The sequence below is a fragment of the Octodon degus genome, unplaced genomic scaffold, assembly GCF_000260255.1.
Source record: "Octodon degus isolate 3935 unplaced genomic scaffold, OctDeg1.0 scaffold00107, whole genome shotgun sequence".
Taxonomy (NCBI): Eukaryota; Metazoa; Chordata; class Mammalia; order Rodentia; family Octodontidae; genus Octodon; species Octodon degus.
Window position 1 is genome coordinate 5,363,464 of NW_004524683.1, and position 13,427 is coordinate 5,376,890.

The following is a 13,427-nucleotide window of genomic DNA, read 5'->3' on the forward strand; positions in this document are numbered from 1 at the left end:
TGGTGCCACCAAAAATAAAAATAAAAATAAAAAATAATCTGCCTCTGTTTCCCAGTAATATTTCTGAACAACACTCCCTGCTTCCAGCATCACCAGGTGTGGCTGTCACCTGAGCCGGGGTTCCTTGCTGCTTCCTTGCTTTCAGGTCACAAAGAGGGAAGAACTGGCTCATCTGGATTCCATGATAGGAGACAAGGGTTGACCATGTTTTTGTCAACTGTGCATAGAAGTCAAACCTACTCCATTCTATCACTCCATGTAATAATAGAGAGAGATGCTGATGATTCTCCAAAGAACATAGACAAACACTGACTACAGACTTGGAGAGAACAGAGTACTGCTTTGAACTCAGATCTGCCTAATTTCAGACTGCAATGAAAAATGGGATCATTCTTGTGCTTGCTTTAGTTTACATTTTTTTTTTTTTTTTTCGGAAACGGGGATTGAACTCAGGCCCTTGCGCTTTCCAGGGAAGCGCTTATTCTACTGAGCCATCTCTCCAGTCCCACTTGCTTCAGCAACACCTATACTAAAATTCTGGAGATCATTCTGAACCACTACTGTACATGCCAGCCTCCTGCAGACTGTAAACTAGTAATCTATATCATGCATGAAGGATATAACATAAAATATAATCACAACACAAAATTTTTGAAAAATTATTATGCACCAGAACATGTTCCTAAATTAAGTTCATTAACTTATTTAGGCTTTACAATATTACCTGAATTATAAATGCATATAAATCTGTAAATATATCTTTTTCCTATAAGACCATATATCTCCTAAAGAAGGAAAATCTGTTACCAACTACTCTATCCCAACAAAATTATCATGCAGTTGGCATATAATAGTTCTCAGAAAAACTGTAATGAACTGCTGCATTTAGCTCCTGGGTTATCCTTCTTCTGTAAGTTTCTCATTGCTCAGACCAGATACCCAATATACACAAATTAGGGAAGGAAGGGTTTAATTTTGCTTATGATTTCAGAGGGTTCAGTTCATGATTCCAAATAATATACATCATGACACAAGGTTTGATAGAAGATTGCTGCTCACTTTATAGTGACCAAGAGGCAGAGTAGGAAAACACTACCAGCAAGCTATGTGCTCTCTAAAGGCATGACCCCTAAAGCCACCAAGAGTTATCCAGAAGTGTGCTCTACCAACCCCTTGGCAACTCCCATTCTAGTTGACAACTGCATTTAACTGTCACATTCTATTTTTGTCAATTTGATATGCAAACACATATGCTTAAACGGTACTTAATCTTCAAATGAAGACAGTAGCAAGTTCATAATTCTGCCTAACATAATATAACTATTCTGAATAAAACAAAAAATGGAATCATCCTTCCCCAGTGTCTCTACAGTTCCATCATTTCTCAAATGCTCAAATCAATAGTCTTTTCTGAAGGGCCAATGAGATAGTTCAGCCGACTAAGCACTTGCTTAGGCAAGCTCAGGGACCGGGATTGGATCCCTGGAGCCGCATGCAGCCCCAGCCCCAGCCCCAGGTACACTGAGCTAGCCACCAAGTCTAGGAGGAGTGGTACACACCTGTAATCCCAACACTGGGGAGGCTGAAAACAGGAAGATTACTACAAGTCCGAGCTGAGTAGTGAGACCCTGTACCAAGTAAATATTTTTAAAAAATTCTTTTCTGAGATTTAAGGCAAACTCTTAGGATAGCATGCGCATTAAAGGTGGACATTTCTAGGCTTGAAGCCTATTTCATCACATGCTTCCTAAATGACACTGACCAGGCTAAAGATGATCATGTCTGTGGTGAAACACTTAGTTTTTGGGACAAAGTGATGTTAGTAAGTGCCTTGTTGATAGTGTCCTCTTGATTGTGATGCTAAGGTTACATCCTACATGCATGGCTATCTCTGTTTTTGCTTAAAATGATTGAAAAGCCAACATTGACATTCAGTTGGGGACATTCAGCAAAGTCCCCAAAGCAGAGAGTACCTGGTGTGTAGAGGATACAGTGGAGAGAAAGTCTGATACAGAAGAAATAAAGGGAAGAATGGTAGAAGCTGAGGTCAGAGAAGTTAAATGGCAGGTCACAGGGATGATAGCCCATTGTAAGAATTTGGGCTTTTATGCTGCATACAGCAGGGAACCATTTGAGTAAAAGAGGGATAGTCTGGTTTATGTTTCTAAGACATTCAGTCTGATTATTGTGTAGAAGATGGAATGATAGGGAAGGATAGGGAAGGGGTGAAAATATGCAAAGATGAAAACAAGAATGCCAAGTAAAAAATTTCCACAGAACTCTAGACCTTTGTCAAAATTCATGGTGATTTCATTGGAAATGATTAAAAAGATGCCAGGATATTTTGAACATAGAGACAATGGATTGGCTGTAGGTATGAGGCAAACAGAAGCCATGAGGACACCGATGGTTTTTGCAGTGTTAGTGTTTGTGTGTGGCTGTCCCCTAAAGCCTCAAGTGGTCATGGGGGACAGGCTTTTAGAGGAGACTGACTCTAGAGTTTATGATTGATTCATGGTCTAGTTATGGGATTAAAAGGGTAAGTGCTACACCTGCCCTTGGGCAGGTAGTCTACACACAATATAAGGGGCAGAAAGAGACATGGCCCTGCTGTCTCCCTTGTTGCTTTTGCTGGATTCTGCCACAATGAATTATTGCCCCTGTTCCATTTACCACCCAGTCTTGGAGCAAGCTGATGAATGACTGAAACCTCTACAAACTGTGAGCTAATAAGCCTTTCTCCCTTTAGCGTTGAATGTCAGTTAGTTTGTCTCAGCAATGAGAAACATAACTAAAGCACAGAACATTTCTTTCTACTGCACTGTGTAGGTGATGCTCATATGAACATGAGTGCTGAAGTAAGACTGTTTCCCAGAAATATTTTTGAAACTCTCTCAGTTTCTTCTTCTGTAGTATGGGCCTTACAGTAATGTCTTCTCAAGACAGTTGCTAGAACTAAGTTAATTAACACATGTAAAGTGTTTCAAAATATCTTTGAAAATAGTAGATGAATGATATAATTGCTGATACACACTTACATGTATTTTGGCACGTGAAAATATTGTCCCGTCCTCCTATTTTTAACCCCTCTTACTTTGGGTATTATCTAGGTGTTCTCTGATGGGGTTCGACCTGAATCGTCACTGGCTGGATCCCTCTCCGTGGGCCCACCCTACTCTGCATGGGGTGAAACAGCTCATCGTCAAGATGTACAATGACCCAGTGAGTAAATGAATCCTCTCAGCCGCTGCGAGTGTTGGTGCTTCATCTGGAAAGAGGAAGTGTTAGACTGGAAAAGTTCACTTGGATATGAAAACTAGGAATGCATAGGCAAACCCAGAAAGGGTCTAGGTCTGCACTTCTCCAAATCCTCAGATGCCAGTAGCTTTTCCTAATCCCTTGTTTCTCTCTACCCCTTATAAGTATTAAGTATTACAGTGGTCTCACGTGATTAAAGAAATATATCAAAATATGTTCGTATTTGTCAGAACTTGCTCCCTGGTTACAAAATAAAGAAATACAACTCGAGCTAATATAAGCAAGATAGAAACATTATTAGAACACCAGGGGTATTTTGTACAGCTGAAGTCTATACTCTGGCTTCCTCCACATGAGGGAAATGTGACTGCCAAGTGTCACCCAGTGGCTCCAGCTGTTACTGCCACAGCGACTTACTTTCACTTTCAAGTTTCAAGAACAAAAGGACTGGGACTTTCCTAGCTTGGAGAATGAGTCCACCCTTGGGCAAGGTAGCTCTGGTCCAAGAGGCAAGGATCTAAAAAGACATGAGAGCACCATGGGACATATATGGTGGAGCTGGGTGTGAGGCAGTACCTGTTCCAACAGAAGAGAGCCTGCTATTCCAGAAAAAAGAGGGAAATAGGCATCAGAACAATGGGCATGTACTCATGCTTGCTCACAAAGACCAAGTTCTTGTCTATAGGAAATAAGAGGAGATAGTGGGGTTTCATAGCTTAGAGAAGGGAAGAAGACCACAATCATTTTCTTTTGGAAGGGCTGTCAGAGAGAGGACAGGACAGACCTTTCTCTCAGGTAGGAAAGAGGTAGGTTCTACAGGGAAATAAAACAGTTTAGCAATCAGCTACCTGAGAATAAAATAGGTGTACGGACTATGCGCTTTGGTATACTGAAGGTGTTCAACTTCAAGCTGAATGGTATTCTGTCATAAATGGTGCACAGAGTAGGCTCCATAGTATAGAAGATATTCTACTGAAATTATATCTGCATCCTGTCCTTTTGTGGTGATTGTAATTTTCTCATGCTTTAACTTCTTTTAGGTGATAGATTGTGATGACTAAGACAATAAAGTTCTCAGAGTTGAGGCACTTCAGGGTGGACCAGTGTAACCTGTTGTACTTACTTTTGTTGAATATGCTGCTAAAAATATCTTAATTAAAGAGATTCATATATAGATCAGAAAAAAATGTGTACTTAAAAGCAAACACATATATCAGAGCAATTACTAATAAGAATGCAAGTCCATATTTTTTGTGTAACATGCCATAGTTATCTTGGTCACGAGTCAGCTGTTTCTTTGATTGTGGATGGAAATTTTTCTTTCCTGGGCTCTCTCTTGGCTGACTTTCTGTATCGGGAATTGCATGAGCATAGGCTTAATACAGGGGCTTCATTCTCTAGCTTATCCTTTCTAAGCAAGAATGGTGCTAGAAGTGCTCACCAAATCCCTTTGTTGCCTGAATTCTCCATGCCATCATGATTGGCTCTTTGCAGAGGGAAGCTGGGATGGTTTCCTGAGTGAGTGTGTGCATTCTGCTGAGCTCTCTATGCCTGGCTTCTGTGCTTTCTGCAGTTTCTTTGATAGAGTTACAGTGCTCTTTCCTGCTCCTTCCTCCTTTTTTACCATAATTTTATTGAGAAACAAATAGCAATGAGAAAGTTTCAAACCAAATTGGTAGGACAGTTTCAATAATTAACACAATGCATACATTGTTCCTAGTGGTTAATTGCTGTACAAGATGTGGACATGATATCCTATTTACAAACATCATTAGAACAAATCCCTCTATTCATTAAAAGAATGTAACAATATATCTATCCTAACCACTGTGAATACACAGATACAAAATGGACATTCATCTCTATCCCCTTTTTTTGTTAAGTTCCATTATTTGAATATTATAGGTGTATAAACTCAGCAAAATATTCTAAAAGAGTCCAGTAGCTCATAATAGTATTAGGTCTTCCGCTTAACTGGCAATGTCAGAAATTGTTGACCTGAGTCCCCTACAGCTCAACCTAACACCATGGCTTTACTTCTTACACTTCATTTTTATACTTTTCTGCTGGATGGTTAAAACCAAGGTAAAGCAGGACCTATGCAACAAGAGTTGTAGCTTTTGGGTCTGAGAAGGTCAGTGAAATCCCCTCAGGATTTATCCTGAGATCCTGTACCTCAGATTGTAGAACCTTTGTCAGTGTCGGCCATGTGGATGAGTCAAATGTTTTTTCATCATATTCTGTAGGGACTTAAAGTCCTTCCTCCTACTCAAGAAAACCATCTCTCTCTATTTTTTATCTGACTGACAATAGGTATTTGATAACTATTCATTGGATTGAACATGGTGAATCCTTTTATCCAGGATGATAAGGCATGGTGAAAGAACAGATACTAGGCCAGGAGGAATGGGTGATAGAATAAAAGCTATGGGACAGAGTGGTGTCTCAGCTGAGTCCTCAATGAGAGAACAGGGTGAGGAAAGGAAAGGGATTAAGGATTGCTGATCATGAGATCTGAGCCCACCACTGCCATCAGCAATGAGTAGTTACAGATTTGCTCACAAACAACTGGATATTTGTCTGTGTTACAAAACATAGACCAGGCAGAACTGAGGTGTAGAGACTTTAGGAAATTACTTACTACATAAATTGATAGCATGAACTGCCTGGATATTCGTAAGTACACACTGGATACTCAGATAGGTGTATACACAATTTTTCCCTCAAGTCCATCACTTTATACATCAAGCAAGGACATAGGGGACTAATATAGAAGGCAAGCTTACCTGACATGGGATCCCAGCTCTCAATCCCTTCCCTTCTCCCTCCATCCTCACGCAAAACTTTTTTTGGTGGAGGGATTTAGCACAGCACATGTTTGTTATCTCACAGGTTGTATGGCTCTGTAGCATGGGCGCAGCTCAGCTGGATCCTCTGCTGCAGACCTCAGCCATCTGCAAAGTGTCCATTTTGCTTGGGATCATATTTGAGGCTTGTTCTTTGTCCAATCCTGTATTCCATTATTTCCTTCATTTCATTTTTGTATATACCAGGCACTGTCTCAACTAGTGGAAAAAACAAACAGTGCCCCTTGCAATATATGAGTAAATACATTGGTAATATGAATTTACAAAACATTTCATGGGTTATTTAAAAAAAACACCAAGTAGGCTGGGGTATGGCTCAGTGGCACAAGTGCCTGCCTGGCCAGGGCAAGGTTTGAGTTCAATTCCTAGTACCCCCACTCCCCCGAAGAGTAGAGTGGTCATAAGTCTTAGTTCATACTTGTTATCCAGGGATAATTTTTAATGGAGTCCCTTTTCATTGTTAAAATTATCCTGGTTTGGATGACAGATTATGCATTCTTTGTAGTTCAAAGTGATGTAAAGGTACCTAGTACAGTACTCTTCCATGGCAGACCCTCAGGAAACATTATGTGGATCTCTTTCAGATTCACATCTGCCTTCTGGCCTTGTTGTGCCCAGCTGCAAGCACTGCAGTGCCCCAGATAGCAGTCTCAATAGCCTTAAATGTGTTCCTTCTCCTGGTCTTCAGTGTCACATATATTTTGCTTTTGTTTTTTATTATGTTTTATTAAGTTTTACTAACTGGGACAATTTACATACACATAATGGTCGTATTCATCATAGGGAATTAGTACTTCTATATGACGTATGTTGATTGTGCTTTGTTCCCCCCAATCCCCTCCTCTCCCTTCAACCCCTCTTTTCCTCCTATTTACAAAATTTGTTTCCATTTTATCTTTTTTTTCACTCCACACCCCACCCCACACCCATCCCCCCTTTCTGGGAACCACTTCTTCCTATTTCACAACATCTATTATACACTTTGGTCCTTACTTATGCCTTCGCTTTGTCACATATATAACCATCAGCCCTCAGGCCTGGGCTATCTGAACTGCCAGGAGGTCTTCTGTACTTATTCCTACATGCTCACAACCTCATGCCTGATCTGGCGGCCTTCTGCCCACAAGACAACAGATTGAGCAAGCCCCTGTGAGAGCTGAGTGTCACTCCTCTCTCAGCTCCTTCAGGCCTTGTGCAGGGGTGCCGGCGCGCCCCCACTGCCTGGTGGAGACAACCTTTCCAGATGGTTGCTCGGGGTACATCCATGAAAGGAGGCACAGCATGTGGGAGCCCAGCACAGGGACATCCCCTAAGCTGATATGTGAGGAACGCTTGGGGCACAGAGAACATTCCAGGCAGAGAAGTATGCGTGCATCTGCCCTGAGCAGGAGGCAAGTCGGGAAACCACAAGTTATTCTGTGTGGTGAACACTGGGAGCGAACAGTAAAACAAAGTGAGAGCTCCAGCACAGGGAAGAAGGAGGATTTTATTTTCGTGGGAACGGGGAGACACTGAAGGATTTAAGCAGGAAAGTAACAGAATCCAATTTGAGTCTCAGAAGGAATCCTTTGGTCTCGTGGTGTTAAGGAGCAAAACATGAGAGACTTGGTGACTGGCTGAAGGAAGAGGAAGGGATTTGTTTGGCTGATACCTATGGTTGTGGTGTGGGCTTTAGAGTGGCTGTGGTTTCCTTCCTGAGAGGGAAATCTCCTGAAGAGGCACAGAATGCATAGGGATGGGTGAGGCATCCATCGCTGATGTGCTTGGTTTAAAGTTGCACAGAAGTGAAATGCCCAGCCTACCCTAGGAGTCCCCTGGAGGAATGCCTCTGTGGAATACCCCTTCTCTCAGCGGGCAGTGAGAGCCTGTTCTCTTCATGATAGTGATGGTATTCACTTCAAAGGCTGCTTGCCTAGCCCTGTGCTCACTGACTCCTCAATACCTCTTGGGAACATGCACATTAAATGATGATCTTGAAAAAGAAGTGCTTAACCCAGAGATCCACATAAGCTAAGTTGTTAAAGTGTTTCAGGACCTACATTTATAATAGCTTCCTCTGGGCAATGCACCTCTTGATTACCAGTTGTAATCTATTATTGCCTCTGGGGGCAGATTCTGGCTATTTTTCTCAGGATCCTTGGTGCCCAACTGAGATTTGACTCCAAGCATAAAAAACTGAGCAACTGGTAAAGCCAACCTAAAGCCTCTGCCTTTGTGTCAGACTTTCCTGAGGAAGAGGAAACTCTGAAGCATGACCCCTCTTCTACCTCACCTGCCCTTTGGAGTATGCCCTAACTCCACTGCCACGACCACTGTGCCTTCGTTTAATTAAAGATTTGGTCTGGTGGCACAAAGCCTCTCCTATGTTCATTGGCACCTCCTGACACTGACCAAAACTTCCAGGGAATCTAAGGTGACATCACTCATTCCTGTTTCCAGAACACAGGTTTCTTTTCTTTTCTTTTTTTTTTTTTCAGTTTAAAGTAATATACTTTATTTCAGTGACTTCATATACTTCATGATAGTAATATGTTGTTTTATATCTACTTGTATTGTAAAACTAAGAGCACTGAGCTTAAATGATTTATCTATTGTCTTATAACCATTAGCTTTCTTTCTTTCTTTCTTTCTTTCTTTCTTTCTTTCTTTCTTTCTTTCTTTCTTTCTTCTTTCTTTCTTTCCTTCTAGGACACAGGTTTCTGATGGCTGTCACCAACTTGTTCCACTTAGACTCCTGCGTTCATCACCACTCATGTTCCCAGGCCCCAGGTCCCTTGTCTTCCCAGTTCACAGCTGCTCCCCACTGACCAATTGCTCCTTGCCCAGCAGCTGAGCCTAGACATTTTGATATCCACAATGGTGGTGGTAGACCCAGAGAGCCAGTTCCAGTTCTGCCCCTCACTGAGGTCTCTCCTTCCAACTCTGATTTTAGGTCTCAGAGTACTTCAGTACTTACAACTAAAAATGACATCTCCTTTCAAGTTAGAAATAAGTGCCTACCTGTGGCAGTTTCCCTTTCTGCTAGCACATATACCACAGAGTACGACAGTGATTTCACATCACACAATCAGCCACCAACCATAGTCACTTTCCTAAGGCCACAAGCAAGGCACCCCCTCTCATACCTATACTCAGTTGTGACCTTAAAAAGTGAAGCCCTAACAGCACCTGACTTTGTACCTGTGAGGTAGACCTGGAGGCCTGCTTAGTGAAGTGAAACACTAAGGCAAGTTTTGCTTTAAAATACAGCCCATACTTCTCAGTATCTCCATGAGGAAGACCCTCTGGGGCTATAGAAATTAATATTCTAGAATCTAGGGTAGGAGGAGATTACAAGCCCATGGAAAGACCAAGTTCTTGTGAAATGCTAATCCATGGCAGTCAGGAAGCTATGCTACAAAAAGAAAATGTAGCGCCTCAAAAGCATAGGCCTGGGGAAAACTAATACACGTGGGGCTTATCATGGGGAGATAACCAAAGAAGCATTTTTGAAGAGTTGGCCTTTGGACTGGGCCTTTAGAAGCAATTATTATTTTGTCAGGTGGCTATGATTTGGAAGAGATGACATAGAGAATGGGAGCAGGCAGTCCAGGGGAGGCTAAAGAATGGAGTGGAGGTGGGAGACCTCGGCCACTGGACCCGTGTTCAGGATTTATAACAGGAAACAGGGAAAGGGCAGGGATGGTAGGCTGAGGAAGGTTATGAATGAGTTTTCACACTGGACTGAAGAATTAAAATCAAAGTTTTTGACCCTCTTCAATTAATGTTTAATTGAATTGATATCAGGATGATAAAACAAAAAAATCAAAGTAGAACAAGCACCACTTGTTGGAAATATCCCAGCATAAGCTCAGTACTCACAGGAGTCAAAAGAGAACCCTCAAACATACTGGGAACAAGATCAATGAATAGGGATTGGGAAGGTAGTTCAGCATCACCAGTCTGGCAAGTACAAGGTCCTGAGTTTGATTCCCAGTTCTGTGGGAAAAAAAAGAATCAATGTATAGTATTTCCAGCCATTTCTCAGTCTAGAAATGCTAAGATCATTCTAAAGTTATTTCCTACTGGGTCTCCCACCCCTGCTTTAAAACCTTTCAGCAACTCCTTGACTTGTGGGATAAAGGCTGACATGGCTAGCATGCAGTTCTAGAAGATGTTGTATTCCCCTCTGTGCCCTTCGGACCCAGCACGGAACATGGCACTGCACTGAATACCATGCTGGATGATGAGTGAGCAGATGAATAAAGAATGCCCATTTCAGAATGTTGCTAGGGCTACAGTATGACTGGGTCAAAGGAGGAGGGAGAATAGGGAGGAGGTACCAGGCAGGTTCTTAGAGTGATAGTGGGGAGAAGGACAAGGAGACCAGCTCTCAGAGTAGCCGAGGCTGTTGCCAAGAACCCAAAGGTCTGACTGGGGGAGGGGCGCGACTTCTCTTCGCCCCACAGCCCCCTCAGAACCCCAGTGATTGCTTTTAGAGAGGTTTCTGTACTCCAAGGTGATTTCTCCTTTTCCTGGAGCAGACAAGACCACCTCAGCTGCTGCCATGTTGCTATAACAACTTGACTGCAGCTCTTTTAGACAGATCCATTTCCCTAAATCATTTAAGGAAAATTAGCTGCCATAACAACACAGAGCAGCTTTTAAAATAGAGCAACACAGGGGTGAACGGGAGGTGTATTTCCCTCTTCTCTTGTCTACTGTAGTCCTTAAGATAAGCTGCTCTCTTTCTGTCAAATAAATAAATAAATTACAACACATATATCTGACAAACAGAGCAGTCAGTGACATGGTCGAACAACACACAAAGAAATACTCATTCACAGCAACTCACAATGTACACAGGTTATGTGCACACACACTTACACAACATGACAATGTTCATGTATTGTTGTATACAATAAAACAGGAAATACATAGGCATAAAAACATAAACATGATAAATAAAAAACAGACACAAAGACAAATATTCAGTTATATGTAAGTATATTAAGGATTTTCACACAACACAAAGCCAGCCACACTTTCGCCAGTAAAAGCAGAAGGAAGTAGCCTGGGAGGTCTGTGCTTAGCGTGAGCAGGGGTTTCACAGCCTCCCTGACTAGCAGGCCCCAAGACGGCTGTGCCTTTTAGAGACTAGGGCTACCTGTGTACTCCTGCAAAGTGCTCCCTCCATGGGCTGTAGTGAAACCTTGCTGTGGAAAAAGGACAAGCCCACCGCAAGGAAGGAATGAGGAAAAGCTGAGAAGGTAGCTTCTCAGTCCACACACACACTCAGAGGTGAACTAGAACAGGAGGCTGCAGCTAAGACATTTGAGGTGGGATATTACTCTGTCCATGATGGCAACTTGTTAATCACCCTCTAGAAAAACTGTGCTTCTTCCTTTGAAAACCACATTTCTAGGGACATGTATAGACTCTCACTGGGGTTTCAAGATCCAGAAGTGCAACTCTTGTTCCAGATCCCCATCTATGAGTATGGGTGCTTTTCTGTGTATGGCGGCAAGAGAGGCTGGGAACATCAATTCCTCTGCCAGGGTGGCTGAATCGCTCACCTGTGCTCTTAGGCAAGTCTTTTCCCTTCTCTGATTTCCTGCAATACACTGTAGGACTTGAAGGATCATCTCTAAAGGACCCCAATCCCTCAGTCTGAGTCATTAGAGTTGTTTTTACAATATAGTACGTAAGCCACTGATGGAAAGGATTTCCACAAGGCACAAAAGTCCTGGCTGCTGCCAAGGAAGGAAGACCAATCAAGTGCCTCAAAAGGTGTTTAGTACAATGCAAATAATGTTAGTTTCTATATGAGTCAGCCTTCTTGTTGCTGGGACAGAATACCCAGCACCTAGAATTTTAAAGAGGAGTTTATTTTGGTTCACGGTTTCAGAGGTGTCGGTCCATAGTTGGTGAGTTCCAAGGCAGAAATGTCATGGAGGAAGGACAGGGCTGGAAGAAGCTACTTGACTCATGGCACCCAGGAAGCAGAGCGCAGGAAAGAGGCTGGAGGGAAAGTGGCCAGGAACCAGAGGTAGCCCCCAAGGTCACACCCCCATGACCTACTGCTTCCAACTAGGTGCCCTTTCTTTCTTATTAGTCCACTTAGCTTTGAACTCATCAGTGGGCTAACTCATTGATAAGCATCTGAGATACATAGTCAGCCCAATTAACTTTTATTTCAGCTCACACTTTGTAGAGATTTTAGCTCATAGTTGGCTGGCACCAAGGCTGGGTGGCATGGAAAAGGGGCATCTAAGAGGAGAAACAGTTCATTGCAGGCACAAGGCAAGAAATCAGCAAGGCAGCAAAGAAGCAGCAGCAGGCCTGCCCTCTTTCTGTCCCCGTGCATCCATCTAGGCTACTCGGCCTTTGGGTGATGCCACCCATGCTCATAGAAAGCCTTTCTATTATCCACACTCAAAACCATGCTGAATCAATTGGTGGATTAACTTAGTGATTACACACCCTTATTCCAGCATTGCACACCTTAGATTCAGCCACCTCTAAAATGCCTCGCCTTTGGGAGGCTGTGGGAGAGCATCCAGACACAAGCCTTAACAATAAGGTCACCACCCTCAAAATTCAGTCACCTCTCCAGGAATCTCTTAATGCTATCAAGTTGACAATTAAAATTAACAAGTACACAGTTTCTTAAGTTTCAATGTGACCTTCTGCTTAAAGGGACATATAATACCTAACTTACCTGTCTCACTAGTTGTAGAGCAGGAACCAATATGCGCAATGTAAAACATTTTCTAGAAAGCAAGGGGCATTATTGCCCTGTTGTAGGGTGAAGGGGAAAGGCCTTTTGAAATATTTGGAGTGCAACTAGCTGCAGCTGATTCTTGAGGTGCAGTCTAATGCATCCTCGTGGCACCACAGATCACAGCAGCTTTGTCTGCTCAGGTATTTGAACATAGCCCGGTAAATAGTCACCAAGAGAAAAAGGTCCTATGTGGAAGTAAGGACTTGAAATAAATCCAATATTATACACAAAACTCTGAAAACAGAGTGATTTAAGTCACAAAATTTTACAAGCTCTCCTATAACACTTTGAGATGGCTTATGAAACTTTAAGGAATTTTAAGGAAGATAATCAGTTTTCGAAAGGGCAACTTCTACCACTTGTGATAAAAGACATGGTGTTTTTAACTCTCTACATTATAACTTTAACTCTTTGAAAGAAAGCACATTAGACAGTAGTAGCTCTTTCACTTCAGGGTAAAATCTCTATCAAGATGGTGGATCCTTCAATTTCTCCAGCATCTTTTCATCCTAAAGAACTCTGTATACTTCTTACCAACT

At 42.3% G+C, this 13,427-nt stretch overlaps 1 protein-coding gene across 1 annotated transcript in view; it reads left to right on the top strand.

Annotated features, from left to right (window-relative positions):
• The window catches only part of Agbl4 (ATP/GTP binding protein like 4), a 1,571,060-nt gene that overhangs the window by 1,470,221 nt on the left and 87,412 nt on the right, over nucleotides 1-13,427 (top strand). The window contains exon 9 of the mRNA XM_012516469.1: nucleotides 3,111-3,222. Within this exon, the coding sequence (XP_012371923.1) occupies nucleotides 3,111-3,222 (112 nt within the window). The remainder of the gene's footprint in view (nucleotides 1-3,110; nucleotides 3,223-13,427) is intronic.